We start from the raw sequence: 15,642 nt of genomic DNA, 5'->3' as shown, positions 1-15,642 counted from the left end.
GATTTACAGGCTAGTAGAGACAACAAGAGGGAGCATGGCACTTCAGTAGTCTAGTTAAGGTACTCAGCTGGGAAGCACTTGGGGTGTCCTGTGCTGTGGTCCATGTTCCCTGGATGGTTTCTATGTTTTTTTAATCCAGTGACTGTTTAATGTAAAAAGCACAAATGGTCCTGGGAGCAGGGACGACAGCCCACAATTTCCACCCCCTGTGGCAAGTACTCAAACCAACAGGTTAAGTAATTCCTATGTCTCCTTATAATATTCAGAAGAATGGATGCTGTACCCCATACTACAAAGCCAGTTGCCAGTTGTGTACGCCTGGTCAGTGCTGGGTATGTGTAAAATAAGGGAATACAGCACGTTCAGGTCATGGGGAGATGCCTGCCAAGTTTAGGTGCCTCAGGGTTAAGCAAACACTAAACAGGCTTCATAGTATCATAGTATCATAGTAGCTAGAGTCGGAAGGGACCTAGGTAGATCATCTAGTCCGACCCCCTGCCTTGGCAGGAAAGAGCACCGGGGTCAGATGACCCCGGCAAGGTGCTTATCTAACTTCCTTTTAAAAATCCCCAGGCTAGGAGCCTGCACCACTTCCCCTGGAAGCCGGTTCCAGGCCCTAGCCGCCCTGACTGTGAAGTAGCGCCTCCTAATATCTAATCTAAACTTACCCTCCGCCAGCTTGTGACCGTTATTCCTGGTCACTCCTGGGAGCGCACGGGGGAACAGGGACTCCCCCAATACCCGCTGATCCCCCCTGACCAGTTTGTAGCAGGCCACAAGGTCCCCCCTTAACCTTCTCTTGTGGAGGCTAAACAGGTTCAGGTCCCGTAGCCTCTCCTCATAAGGCCTGCCCTGCTGACCCCTGATCATACGAGTGGCCCTCCTCTGGACTCTTTCCATATCGTCCACGTCCCTCTTGAAGTGTGGCGCCCAGAACTGGACACAGTACTCCAGCTGCGGCCTGACCAGTGCCGCATAGAGGGGGAGGATCACCTCCCTGGACCTGCTCGAGATGCATCTGTGGATGCATGACAGGGTACGGTTGGCCTTCTTGACTGCCTCCCCACACTGCTGGCCCATGTTCATCGTGGAGTCAATGATGACTCCAAGATCCTTTTCCATCTCCGTGCTGGCAAGAGGGGAGTTCCCCAACCTGTAAGTGTGGTGCCGGTTCTTCCTCCCCATGTGCAACACCTTGCACTTATCAGTGTTAAACCCCATCCTATTCTCAACCGCCCACCGTTGCAACCTGTCAAGGTCAGTTTGTAGCCTATTGCACCCTTCTAGTGCACCCACATCCCCCCACATCTTAGTGTCATCAGCAAACTTGAACAGGGTGCTTTCTACCCCCTCATCCAAGTCACTGATGAAGATGTTGAACAGTGCGGGCCCGAGGACCGAGCCCTGCGGAACCCCACTGCCCACATCCTTCCAGGTCGAGAAGAACCCATCCACTACCACCCTCTGGGTGCGGCCCTCTAACCAGTTGGCGACCCATTTGACCGTGTGGGCATCGACACCACAGTCTCCCAGCTTTTTGATGAGGACAGGGTGAGAGACAGTGTCGAAAGCCTTCCGGAAGTCCAGAGAGGCTTGTTGCTTTTAAATCACAGTTATGGGCTTAAAACCCCTCATGTCTACTACCTCCTGTTGAAAATATCCAAGTCCTTTTCTAGATCTGACCTCCAGTCCTTAAGCAGAGCTATGTACAAAAACTTTACTTGCCTTACCCCCTCAACATGTTGCTTGCTCAAATAATCTCCAACACACATTTTTCTTTGAAAATTGTCAAGCTTTAATGCAGTGCTAGTACAGTAGAATAGATCATTGGTATTTGTTCGCTTTTTTTGTTCCTTCCACCTAAGAGGCTGTAATTCATTGACTGCGTATACATACTAACATCTTAAAATTGACTCATTTTCACAAATTAACCCAAGCATACTACAAGGATGGCATGAAACTGACCCAATCCAGAAGAGTGATACTTGTACCCTACTTGATCTGCATGAGCATAACAGTCATCTATTTGTTTAATCGGAGTGACATCTTGCTTAATTTTAAGAAGTGAAAGAAACATTCTTCGGACTTCAAAAGAACATATGCCGATGCTTCAAGCATTTTCAGATCAAGCATAGTTTTGAAAGATAGCTCAACAATTATTATCTGAGTGAATTTCATGGTGTCTAGCCAGACACTTGCTATAGATACTCTTACCTTATACATTACACCTACAGGCTTGACCCTTGATTTGTGATCTCCTTGTCAGGCTTCATACAAATAAGTATTAAGTAAGAAATTCCCTGCTCAAGCTAGCTCATACTGTAGGTTTGTGACAGGATGAGGCAGACAAAAATGATGGCAGGAGGTAAAGACACAAGGTTACAACATTTTGTATAATAAGTATTAGTAGCAGGTTGGCAGTTTCTCCCCCCACCCACACCAGTTACCAAAAATGAAGTATTCTGTGTGTCCAGATTTGGAAGTGGACACTTTTCAGGGAATAACAAGTCCAGATGCACTGAACACCTCAATCCTGCAACTGCCTGTATGTAGGACCTGAGATACCAAAGTACAACTAGCTACAGGATCAGAACATAAATTAATGGTATACCCCATTTTTTGCTACACCATGTGGGAAATGTGAAGAAAAAATGACATTTTAAAAGATGAAGACTCTTGATTTCCTTTCCTCTAAAAAACACGCGCACATTAGGATAAGAAAAATTTTAAGCAAAATGGCTGTGTCTTCTGCTTCTCTTGCATAGTACATTCAGGCAGCTGCATTTTCAGACTTTTCATCCACACACCTTCCAGTCACAGAATTATGGCTCAAGAGGCTTCTCCATCATCTTCAGTCCAAGGCGCCCAACCATTAAGATGCTGTTGAAAGGAAAATGCTGTGAGCTCACTGAAGGTAAAACACAAAACCAAATAACAAATTCAGAATAAACCCAAGAGCTAGAAAATAACTGAAATGGTTTGGTTTTATTTAGCTCTGATACATGAAACATATTCTCCAAATACATGTAGATTAAACTATTATAAAGACATAAATATAAAGGTTATTAAAAATATAGGCATGAACAGGAACATAGTGTGTAGTACCTGGCACCAGCTATTAACCCTGCGGGAATGAATTTTCTGGAGTTGTAAAATCTCATCCCCATAACTGCAGTCAAGGTTCCAGATGCAACTGACCGAAAGACAAGAAGAAAAACCAAGTCAAGTATTGTAAAGGAATCTGAGGTGAGAGCACTGAGTTAGCAGAAAATAATCAATAAGTAACAATGTCAAGTGAACTGAGATAGGACTCTTTCTACAGGCAGAAGGGGAAAAACCTACAGCAGACCTGCATATACTTCTGTATACAAACTAGCCTCCAAATCAATATTTTACCCTTTGATTTTACAAAGCACATTCTTTAAACTCAAGTCCCCCTCCCACAAGTACTCTCTCGTGTTGATCAGAAATAGGTCATTCTAACGAGAACCTGAAGTCTGAGAACCCCTAAATCTTTGGACATATCATAAAAACTGTATTTCTCATTTTATCCCCATCAGTATAACATGGGTTTCCTTAGCTATGTCCCAGAAGTGTTGTGAGGGAGTTTGTAAAGTGCTTTGAAACTGAAGCATGTCATACAAGGGCTAAGTATTAGTAATATGTTTCGTAACCTTCCATTATCCAAGCAGAAAGTAGGGCAGGGTGGCATCTTAGACTGTGTGTAGACGAAACGAGGGACGTGTGCATGACACTTTAAAGTGGGCTAAATGCTTTTGCACCACTTTAATGATGTCTGTTTGCACGCCTCTGGCATACTGTGCATTAATTACAGCCACTGTAGCAAATTCAGCAGTGTAATGCACATTAAATGACTTGGGGTGCAACGAACTAAAACTCCTCTACCAGCTGTGGAGCAAAGCACCGGGCTCCATGCAGCTCAGGGACTCTGCAGGAAGCACTACAGGGAACCTGGCAGCAGCTCAGGAAGGCAGGCTCTGCCCAAGAGGGGAAAAAAAAGTGGCAAGCCCAATCTTCCTTCCCACCCCGCAGAGCCTGGCTGCCTGCCTGAGCTGCGCAGGGGCCCAGTGCTTCCCTCCATGGCTGTGCTGCCCACCAGGACTGCCCAAGCTGAGTGCCTGTGGGTAGGTGTGGGGTGAGGGCTGCCACAGAGGACCCGCTGCCTCCCGCAGCCCAAGGACCGCTCTGCCTGCTAGCAGCTCACCTGCCCCTCCCCACCGCCAGAGAGGCAGGTAAGTCAGGTGTGTGCATGACATGGGAATTTAATTGGCCCTAAACTGAAGCGGTGTTTTTAAAAACCCACTGCTTCAATTTAGGGCCCCCATTTAGTCTACACATACCCTTAGAGACTAACTGATTGAGAGAGGCATAAGGTTTCATAGACAAAAACCTGCTTGTTTAGAAGTTATCTTCATCACAGTATCTAATGAAGTGGCCTGTCACTTGTGAAAGTTTATACCTCTCTGAACCAGTTAATCTGAAAGGGCCTTTATATATGTGCTCCAGGATGGGGATGGGAGGGCACTTTAATTAAAGCACCCGAAGTGCCATAAGTATCAGCATCTTCGCACTGAAAAACGGCAGGGGGGACACGGCGGTGCTTTAACTAAGGTCATTCAACAAACTTTAGTTAAAGTGTCCCTGCTGCCATTTTTCAGTACAGGGATGCTGATACACATGATGCTGGAATCTGCTGAAGTGCGGTAATTACAGTGCATCTGAGCAGCCTCCCTGCATTTGTATAGGCACCCAAAGTGCCACCGTGCCCTGCCTTGTCTGTCCAAACTAACATGGTTAACTACTTATCTCTTTCCATAATTCAACTTAAAAGATAAACCAAATCATCAGCCATGTTCATGGGATTGCTGATTTAAGTAGCTTCATAGAACTGGTAAAAGGTACTGCAAGGCTTGAACAGATGGGCTGAAAACTCAGCACAGCACATACCCCAAAGCAACAATGAAGTCCTCAACCTGAAGATGTAGAACTAATCTACAGTTGGGTTGAAGCCACAAAGGCAAAACCAGAGGAGGGGGAAAAACAGCTGATTCTACTTCTCTGCGGAGTTTCAGCCTGTGTCTGCATGTTACACTCTGACCCTCCAAGGCACTATCCTCAACAAGACCACTCTACCCTTTTGGTCCTCATAACAAGTGTTACCACAAAGCATTAGGCAAAGGTGTCTGAAAGCCCCTGCATGATCTAGCCGCTCTCTGAGACAACATTCCTGCTGCCTATCGACCCATGGAGGGGCTCACAAAATTGGATGCATGTGAACTGTGCCCAGTTTGGGCTCATACTGATAAGTGGTCCTGATTTTGCATGGTGCCAGTTACTTCTAGTCTGGCAGACAAGGGCTCTCAGCCTCTTCCACTATCAGGCCCCATAAATAATATTAATCCTTATCATGAAGGAGTGAATATTTATTTATTCCATCATCATGAAACAGTGATGCATTTTTCACAGCCACATATTCTTCCATGTCCCTGTCTCCAGCTGACATGAGATCTACATTGGAGCAGATATGTGCAATGCACAAGACACTGATTTTTTAACCAAATAGAGCCCCTTTGGAAGTCCAGGAGTGAATAAGGTTATCCCCATGAACATGGTTTTTAGAATTAGGTGCCGTTTTTATGGCACGCTTCCTTTGGAAGCGGAACTGGCGAGCAGCCTTGCTGAGATCCATAAATAAAGTAAAACTCTGTAGGCCAGCTGTGTGAAACAAGTCAGTAAAAAGTGTTATCAAGTTTATGATAATAAACATTGAATATGCATGCGTCAGGTCCATTTAATAGACATTTTTAAGTGTACTTACTCAGGGAAAGCCACACATTCTTTGGGTCCTTGGACTGCTGGTAAGCACCCAGCCCAGCTAACCCCCCAAAAAGAAGGCCAGCAGCTAGAGATGGGACACTACCTTGAATAAATCAAAGACATACACTCATGAATAGAAGAGCTGATAACCCAGTCCACAAACAAAACAACCCCAAAATTACATTTTTCACTAAGCCAAGAGAGGAAGGCATTAGTGCTTAAGATCATCAGCAAATATTGGTTCAGTCAGTTTTCACTCACATGGCTATTTGGCAGATCCTAAAAAAGCACCATTATCAAATAAATAGATTTGGAATAGCTGCTAGTCCAATATTGTTATACTTAGCTGGCAATATAAACATTAGACATTGATCAATAAGAAACAGTCCCATATAAAAGTTTAGTTAACACCCTCTACAGGTTTAGGCACGTATCAATATGCCTAAGGTATCCAGGTTGTAGCCGTCTTGGTCTAGTCCAATATGGCTACAACCTGGATACTCAACACATGGAAGATACTGAATTTTAGCCAATTTTTAAAAATGAAATCTTCATATTTTCCCAAGCAGGAAACAACTGTGACCACCTGAAACTGGAGATCCTGCCCCTGCCTTTGTTTCAAGGTAATTTGCATCATCACAGATCCTCACAGGAGGTGAGAGGCTTCAGACCAGCTATGAACCGACTGCCCAGAGGAGTTTTTCCATCTAGTGACTCCTCTGTGAAATCCTATGAAATACAAACTTTCATTTCTACTCAGGAGAACTTCTAAAATCTTTTCTACAATGCCTGATTAAGTGTGTGTGCCAGAAAGCTTACAATTAAAGGCATTTTTTTGCAAAAATCTTGTTGGCTTATTAAAAGATATCATCTCTACTATGAGTCATATGCCTAAAGTGCTTCAGAGCTAAACCTCCTACAACGGAAATTCACAGAATAGTGAATGCACACAGGTGTGACCTTATATTGAGTTCACATTTATGGTATAGGCAAAGAAGATATATAATGGAGACTGGGCTTATACTGGAAACTGGGTTGCAAGTTTAACTACAGATTGACTACTGTCCCTTAATAATCCAAATGGTACAGCTAGAATGAATATAACATATGTAACTATAGATAATTAAAGGTTTTATCATGGAATAGAAATTACAGTTTTTTTGCCGTTCCAAACTGAGACAGAAGATTAAGAACGCAAAGGGACTAAAGTATTTAATTTTGGAAACAAAGGGGTCTGGGCTGCCTCACAGGATTTTATGCTTTTTACATTTTTTTGAACACTAAACATGAGTCCCTGGTAGGTCTACCTCCTTTGCAGGCTACCCCACAATCGAGGCTCTCCACTCCTGGGGTTACACCAACCAACTCAGTGCCTGTGGCTCCCCAAAATCCTGCCTGCCTACCATAACAAATCATGCATGCACTTCAGGACTCAATGTGAAAATGTAAATACCCTATCTCCACTGCACCCACTCTTCACTAGTAAAAAATGTAGTATTTTGGCCTATTTTCACAGGAGGATAGGACTGAAAATAGGATTTATGAGGTCATCTACTCAGGCCCTTGCTTAAGGCAGGATCATGCTGGACTAAACCATCCCAGCCAAACATCTTTCTAACTTGCGTTTGAAAATTTCCAGGGATGGAGATGCCACTTCTCTATGCAGCCTGTTCCAATGTTTGCCCACGTTCATAATCAGAAGGGATGATCCCAGGCCCCATCCTTTAATCCAGTCATAAAACAAAGAGGATAGGAATTTACCAATACTGTACCTGCTTTTGTATAACCGATTACTCCACCCGAAGCAATCAGCGCAGCATAGCTAAAGCCAATCCAGTCCCAACTCATCCTAAGAACATAAAGTGAAATTAGGCATAATTCATTGTTTTAGTTCCATCCCCACTGTATGTTTTTATTTGCTTACTTGAATGTTTATGAAGAGTGCTACATGAGAGACCTCAGGGACCATAGCACACAGCACAGCTCCATGCTGTGGAAATGCTGTGGAAAATGCCAGCTCTTCACTTCTGATCATTTTTTGACTACAAAAAATAATAAAGCAATTCTTCTGTTGCAAAGAACTCAGAAAGATCCCAACAGGAATGGTTTTAACACTATGGATTCCTGTGGGAGAACTCTGGGTTTATCTTGTAAATCATGTTTGCAAACCTAACAGTGCTAACACTGTGCAACACCCTGGGGCACACTTCAAAGGATCTCAAGGGTGCCCCAGGGTGAGGCTGAGAATCACGGCTCTAAGAAAACTCTCAATAAGGCATTAAGATCTGCAAATGTTAAGCAACAATTTTGACTCCCACAAGCCTGACTTTTCCAGCCATATTTTCCCTAACCCCCATCTCCCTTCCCCTTTCCCCTTCTGTATTCAAACCACTCTCTCCACTTGATACACCACTCTGTGCATCTCCTTTCACAGCATCTGATGAAGTGAGCTCAGTCTCATGAACGCTCATCCTATACATCTCTGGTTTTGTTCATCTGCACGGTTCAACTCTACCCTGTCTGACTTGAGACTAACACATCTAATTCCCACACAGACACAGTTGCTTCAATGCCACTATGCAGTCAGATGAACAGTCATTCCAAGCTTGAAATCCCAACTGCATGAAGGCATATAGCATATTACCAGCATGTATGGGTGGAAGGAAAGGGACCAGCTGTGAGCTAACTTGCAGTAAGACAGGCCCACTTGTTGCACTAAGGGGTACCATGGGCCCAGGTCCAGCAAGAAAAACTATAAGCCTCTCTTAAAAAGGGAGACCACTGGGAACACAACAAGGAATTTCTTGGGACAAATAAAACAGGGAAGGGAGTGAGGGTCATAGGTTAACAAGGGATCCAGAAGGTGACACTGAGCAGAGCACACCAGGCAGTGCTCACAGCCCCCGGAAAGAGTCGAGGGAGCGCGTGGACACCGAACAGTGAAATTGCCCTCAGATGAGCCTAGTGGATCAGGGGTTTAGGCCCTCAATGAAGAACTATAAGCCTCCCTTAGCAGGGAGGCCACTGGGAACAGAGCAGCTGATTCTGGGGGACAACTAAAGAGAAAACAGTAAGGTCACAGGTTCAAAATAAGCATGCCAAGAAGGGACACTGAGCAAAGCACATCACACAGCAGCCACTGGCCCGTGAACACATCCAAGGAGCCAGTGGACACTGCCCAGTGAAACTCAACCTAGACATATGAATAGATCAGGGACAGGAAAACTGGCCTGCAGTCCTTAGGAGTCCCCCTGGCCACAGCCTCCTCCTGGTCATGTAGATTACTTGTTTGGCTACAGCCAGGAGGAGGTTGACCAGGAGGTCCTGGGACCTGGTGGGGTCATGGATGAGGAGTGCATAAACAAAAAGATGTGTGGAGAAGTGCAGCCAGCACCTCAGGAGGAGTTGCTGGAGGAGGCAGCGAAGGGGCTGCAGCCTGGCACACTCCAGGTTGGCATGTCAGGATCTCCCTGTGCTCACAAAAAGGGCAGGATAAGGCTGAAGTTGGGTACTTATTCTCACTTCCTTTTTCAAAGCTAGTCTATACTCAATAAAAGCTTGTTATTAACGAATTTACATGACCTAAAGAGAGAGAATTTTATTAGCTGTGCATATGTATTCATTAGCAACCAACTTCAGCCTCATAGGGCAGGTGTCAGGCGAGTTGTGAAGTGCATCAGGTACATGCCCGTGGTGACAGCTCCCAGAGGAGCCACCAGCTGCGGTCCCCAGCGGCTCGTCTTCATTGACAGTGTCTTGCCACTTGGTGTCCAGGTGGGATGCGCGGATAGGATGGCAGAGGGTGCAGACCGTGGGCATACAGAGCCGCTGGCAACGGACTGTACAGAAGCAGACTGACAGGATGGGAACTGAAGCAGGGTTGTGGCTGTACCCCATCCCCCAGGGCAAGTGCTAAGTGGCTTCCACATGCCCTCAAGGTCTCTCCTTGACTAATGGGGCTTGAGAGGGCTGCTCTGAAGCTGTGCATTCAGGACAGGCCATTAGAACTAACCAACAGGCATGCTGCAATGGGACTGAGCACAGCTAATACTCCAAGCTGCCCCAACACATCCGGATCGCAACTCTCCCCAACTTCCAGCAGGCCCGGATCTGGAGTCAGCCACAGGCCGCAAATCCAGCCCCAACCTTCCCCAAGGCCTGGCCGGCTTCAGAGGCCCCACCCTTTCCGGGGGCGCGACGCCGCCACGGCTCCCCCTGCCAGAGGGCAGCCCGCAACTGCCGGGGCGGCTGCCACCACCGGGGAGGGCCAGCAGCGACCCGCCGAAAGGGGGCGGGGGAGCACCGAGCGAGGCCGAGGCCCCGCCCCCGCGCTGCCGGCCGGGCTCGGGCCCGATCGCCGCACCCGCACTGACCTTGGCCGCGCGGGGATAGAACGCTAGCTCCGAACGTGGCGACCCCGGGGTTCCGAAATCGAACGCTCCGGGAAAGTGGCCAATCAGGGCTCCGTGCGTTGTTGCACTAATCCAGGCGGAACAGCGCGTTTCCCGGCATCCCCCTACCTCCCCGGGGCGGGGATGGCCCGGGTCTCGCTACAGCGTGCTGCCCCGCCCCCTCCTTGCAGCTGGCTCGGAAGCAGGCGAGGCAGCCTGGGCGTGCGGCGGCGATGAGGGAGCAGGGGGCTTGTGCCTGCATTTCCTGGTGGCCCCGGAGGGCGCGCCCTGCTTAGGGCGCTGTGACAGGAACAGGGTGGGCCACATCCGGAGTGCTGTGTCAGGCTTGAGGCCCTGCACTACAGAAAGGATGTGGACAAGTTGGAGAGCCCAGCAGAGGGCAACAACAATGGTGAGGGGGCTGGGACACGACCGTGAGAGGAAGAGCCCTTTCCCATTATAGTACCTACCTACCAAATTAGCAGAAGGAAAGCATGAAGGGTCTTTCTCCACCGTATTTCCCGGCAGGCTTGCACAAGTTGTTAGGTAAACAGAGCCTGATGGTGGGTATAGTTTAAAATATAGCTATCCTTGACTGTAACCAATATATTCTTCACCTCTATATAGTGTAAATTAATGGTTTATATTAGCGTGCAGTAAGCAAATGATCTCTGAACAGGTGCTCAGGCTGCCTTCCTATTGAGGGAAAAAAAAGATTTCTTAAAGTAAGTGGCAGTAAGGTGCAGAGGTCAAAGGCCTGGGGCAGAGGGTCCGACTTGATCTACTGAGGTCCCTTCTGACCCTAAAAATCCATGAAATCTATGAGATGTCTTCAGTGTATGGTTAATGCTGGGTCTTGCATTTGTTTTATCTTGAATACCATTACTTAGAAAAACCTGTTTGGAGGTGTTCTGAGCTGGAGGTAGCTGCCTTGGTATGGGTTTGGGCTGGAACCCAGTACTACTTCAGTGAAGCTATGAGGAAAGTCACTGGTGCTGATTGCCCTCTCATGTTCTGCCCACATTTTCCCTAAAGAACAGAAAATTGCTCCCATCATTTACCAGGAAGAGCGCCACACAAAGAACCATGAAACATGCATGCATGTTGTGCCATACCTCTTACTGTACACACACAACATACAAAAGGCTTTACTGTGTGGACACTTGCTCATGGCATAGATCAGGGGTGGCTAACCCATGGCATGCATGCCACAAGTGGCACATGCAGCTCTTGTGTGTTTGGTGCCCACACATTGCTGGAATGGAGGTAGAAGGACTGAAGCCAATAGTAATGTGGTGCTTAGGGGAGGTGGGGCAGCACAGAGGCTGTGGCAAGAGGCATCAGGTGTCAACACTAGAAGCCAGGTTAACCTGTCCCTGGCCCAGCAACTCACCATTTTATAAGGTTGTGTTTGGCAGAGGCAGCTTCATCTTAATGCAGTGTCCTACCCCTATACCAGTCCATATCACCAAAGGCTTAAGCCACCTGCCACTATTCTGATGCTCCAGATCCCTCAGATAATGCACTTTGCAGATAAATTCCAGATATGCCTCTGGTGGGTGAGGGTCAGAGCGGTACTCGGGGATGGGCCAAGACTTAGGTTGTGGCTCATCATCAGCTAAAACAATCAGCAGCCACTGGCCTAGGCTACCCCAGGTGCTCAGACCTGATTGCCAGTCCCCTGAGTTAAAAGCACAGTGAAGATACAGCACCTCAGAGGTGATAAATGCAAATTCAGAGTGCTCAGTGCCTCTCATGATCAAGCCAGAAGTTAAAGCTCAGACTGTCAGGTGTCAGGGGAACAAGTGACTAGTGCATCAAGGCAAGCTCCAGTGCCTCAGGCCTGCCAGAAGGCAGAGAGCTGTGTTGCAGATCACCTGTGAGGCATGGGAGTGGGTACTGAGGAGGATGGAGCCCAAACTAGCCCTTAAAACAACAAGCACAAGCACCTGTCATCTTAAGAGTAAGAGCAGGCTAGCCCCCAGCTGGTCCTGGTTACCTGAGTAGGCTTCGGCTGCCAGTGGCCTAACTACTCCCAGCTGCCTTCATGAGCATGACTACCTTAAAATCAGCAGCTCTTTCAGTTGCTAGCAGGGTAATCAATAGGATAGGTAGTTTTCTATTTCATTCTTGGTGCTGTTACTTTGCTTCTGCTGGCTGGTTCCTAGTTTTTCCTGTTCCTTGGGTCTTGCTTTTTGGTTTGTTGCTGCCAAGTTTTTACCAGGGCCTGGAACTTGGTTTCTTTTTCCCCGATCTGTAGATATGGTTGCTAAGAATATAGACTTTCTTGAGCCCATGTTGAGGAAAACTACAGCTAGTGGTAGTGCTGCTGATGGCAATGTCTTCTGTGTGCTAGAGAATGATTTTGATTGACATCAGGTATATCAAGGATCACCCCTTAGCTCCTACTTAAGGAAGCTGGTAAAATAGCATTGCATAGCCTGATGCTACTGAAATGCTACCATGTAAGCATGGTCATGTGCTAGACTGAAAGCAAAACTCCCTGAAAAATCTGAGTGGAAAAGAAAGAAAGAAAAAACAGAAAACAAAACAAAAAAAAAACTAGGGTAGATGTTGTGATGATGAATGTTGCTTGGTGAAAAAGAGAAGTGAAAAGTCCTCTTGAGGCTTTTTAACAAGACACTGTAGGTTAAATACAGAGGTGGTGTGGTACCTATGTATTTGGTTTTGCTGTCAGCATAGAAAACAAACATGAAGTTAGCAAAAGAGAAGCCTAAGTGTTCTGACTGCACAGTTGCTACTGAGCTGCCGAAACAGAGAAAGTTGTGGTTTCGTAACATTGTCAAAATAATAAAACGCCTGTGCTGCAGTGTGCTGCAAAACCGTATCAAAAGGTGAGCAGCTAGCCCAACGAGGCAGCAGCTCAGGGCGGCTCACCCAACAAAGAAGCTGCTCAAGGTGGCCTGACAAAATTTTAACCACAACGGGATACGGCAGCTACAATGTGAACTTGGCTGCACAGTGCATCTGAAGGTCTGCTAACAGCAGGTGGGTAGCCACTTAGCCAATCACAGTAATGGTTAATCTAAATTTGGTTCTAAATTCCGCTTGAATGTGAATAAATTTGGGATGAAGTTTGAGCAAAGTGTGCGGATCTTTGGGTTCCCATAGATGCATACTACTGGGGAAACAAATGACTTGAGGAGCTCTGCGGGTGCTGCAGAACTGATGACTTACCTGATCTGCTCCAGGCATCACCTGTAAGGGTGTCTTTAACAAATTGCACATAAGAGGTAACAAGGCTTGAACATGCTATATTGAATTTTGTAAGTATACTCTAAGTTATTCTTTCTCTCTTAAATAAAACAAAGCTTGCCTCAGAGATCTGTGTGTCTATTTTAAGTACCTCATCCACTCGATCCAATTATGGGTACAACAGGTAGGATTTTTTTAGAAGGATAAAATAGACCCTAGCTTATTTTGATTTTGTTTATATAGTGAGTACTTTCTTAATGTTTCTATAACTTCCAAGCATACAGCTATACTTCTTGGGCAGGCTTGTCTGAACAGATATTGTCCAGCCTTTAAAAAATACTCGGAGATCAGCAATATTAAACAGACCAGCTATTTGGGCTACCAGCCTGCCTCTCCCTTTTCCTAGTTACTGAGTGCACTTTATTTATCTCATGTCTCCATTTGTTGCTGGGTTGGATTGCACAGTTCTTAGACCAGACCATAAACTACAGAACTCTATGGCAATCATGCTTATCCAGTAGCTCCAAATGAGTTTTCTTTGCCAGTCTGACCCAAAAACTAATGTGTCCTTATTAACATTAGGACCAAAGCAATTAGTGGGGGTTATTAACTGTTGCCCAGCCTAACTAGGAGTTTACCATGCCCAAAGGTAACCCTGACTAGCAAAAAATCTGCACATCTGTGAGGGTTTCTGAATCACGGTGCTTCTTGAAGCCAGACTGCTTGTATGGGCATACAGCTTCTTTTTTCTTTTCTTCATAATAACTTCCAAAAAAGCATAACCTTAGGAGGGAGCAACTAATTTGTTTGTTGTGCAGTAATTCCCATTAGTTAATGGTAGACTTGGGTATTAAGGCAGAATTAGGCCCTTGGCTAGCAGCTTTCCATGTCTGCTTTGCCAGCTTAAGCTATATCCTGTGGAATTACTGCAGCTATATCCTGTGGAATTACTGCAGCATCACCACAGACCCTGGTGACTTGCATGTGTTTGTCCTTATGTGCACAGCATTCTGGGTAAATGTCATGGGACAGTATTGCGCTGCTGGACTCTCTGCATTCTGGGATGGTTTTATCTTGCATTGGGGGGCACATACTTGAAATCTGAGACCTGGCCGAACTAACCAGTTCCCTGAATTCCTCTTCATTCTGTAAATCTTCTGGCTTCTGTAAGCTCCTATCACTTTAAAAATGTTGCAAAGTGGTATAGAGGAAATATGGAGTCCAGTGGACCTGACAGTGAATGCAAACAGGCTGAGGTATATATACTGGTAGTTGTGGCTGAATGGCTTTGAAAGACCCAAATGGCTGTGGTTATGGCTTGACAATACAGGTAGCATAAGGATAAGAAACTGAAGAGTTATTTGTACATTGATTCTTCTTCCCACCCTATCCCACTCCAGCTGGAGGCTGAAAGCAAAGGTAGAGGCAAGAGGAAAAACAATGCAGTCAATAAATAGTGTTGTATTGAGTCAGCTACTGAGAAATCTTGCAAGAAAAGAAACAAGAGCTGTTCCAATCCCTTCTCTCTCTATCTGGGATGCATCTAACTTCTTGTCTTCCTTGCAAATATATCTAAACCCAAGAGTGATCATTGTCAGCTTGCAGTGAAAGACATGCCGCTTGTCAGACTTGCTTATAACAGCAGGCCATGAACCCTGCCATAATTTAGTGCATGTAGGTCACCTGTGCCTTTTCACATGATCTCAATCTGTACTGCACTGGGTCATGAGCTACCTGCTCCTTACAGTTAGGAAAGTGGTCTTTAGCATGCTCTCATCTCCCTTCTTAGTAGCCCCAGGTTCCCTTCTGTACTTTAGTTCCCAAAGACCCATAGCTTTTCATTTGACACGGAGCTCCAGACAGTTGTTTTTCTGTCTGCCATGGTACCATTGCCCTGAAACAGTTTTAAACTGTTTTCAAATGAATGATCAATATACAGAACAATCTATCTAAGTACAATTTCAAGGAAAATTATGACTGTGGTGACATTAATAATGTAGACAATTGATTAAATTATCATGGAAGAAATATGGCTAGGCACTGCCTAAAGTGCCTTAATGGGCAAACTGCTCCTGCAATCAAGAAGGTATTTGTTAGGATGTATGACTAAGGGTGTAAACATGGTCTGTACAAACAGTCACACAACTGTTTCCTTGCACAACAATGATATAGATGTTATATAACGAACTAATTAAAG

The 15,642-nt window shown here is 45.9% G+C and overlaps 2 protein-coding genes across 2 annotated transcripts in view; one reads left to right on the top strand and one right to left on the bottom strand.

Moving 5' to 3' along the window:
• The window catches only part of MAK (male germ cell associated kinase), a 52,069-nt gene extending 44,484 nt beyond the window's left edge, over positions 1 to 7,585 (top strand). Inside the window, exon 14 of the mRNA XM_090039188.1 lies at positions 6,405 to 7,585. Coding sequence (XP_089895314.1) covers positions 6,405 to 6,610 — 206 coding nt within the window. The 3' untranslated portion in view covers positions 6,611 to 7,585. The remainder of the gene's footprint in view (positions 1 to 6,404) is intronic.
• Positions 1,772 to 10,488, bottom strand: LOC149868807 (transmembrane protein 14C-like). The gene is made up of 5 exons (XM_090039193.1): positions 10,212 to 10,488; positions 7,611 to 7,687; positions 5,840 to 5,941; positions 3,106 to 3,193; positions 1,772 to 2,880 (listed from the first exon to the last, which is right to left on the bottom strand). The coding sequence occupies exons 2-5, from the start codon at positions 7,684 to 7,686 to the stop codon at positions 2,823 to 2,825; spliced, it is 324 nt and encodes a 107-aa protein (XP_089895319.1). The 5' UTR covers position 7,687; positions 10,212 to 10,488; the 3' UTR covers positions 1,772 to 2,822.
• Positions 10,489 to 15,642: the final 5,154 nt, after the last annotated feature.

The sequence above is a fragment of the Crocodylus siamensis genome, chromosome 3 (genome assembly GCF_052110815.1).
Source record: "Crocodylus siamensis isolate JL-2025a chromosome 3, ASM5211081v1, whole genome shotgun sequence".
Classification (NCBI taxonomy): Eukaryota; Metazoa; Chordata; order Crocodylia; family Crocodylidae; genus Crocodylus; species Crocodylus siamensis.
The sequence above is the reverse complement of the archived record's forward strand: the minus strand, read 5'-3'. Positions and strand labels throughout refer to the sequence as shown.

Bases quoted from the DNA above. Each gene is read 5' to 3' on its own strand.
- LOC149868807 (XM_090039193.1), bottom strand. From the start codon at position 7,686: ATGAGTTGGGACTGGATTGGCTTTAGCTATGCTGCGCTGATTGCTTCG. The intron at 5,942-7,610 runs GTACAGTATTGG...GATTTATTCAAG, and splicing joins AATCGGTTATACAAAAGCAG to GTAGTGTCCCATCTCTAGCT. The intron at 2,881-3,105 runs GTACTACACACT...TCCTTTCAACAG, and splicing joins GGGTTAATAGCTGGTGCCAG to CATCTTAATGGTTGGGCGCC.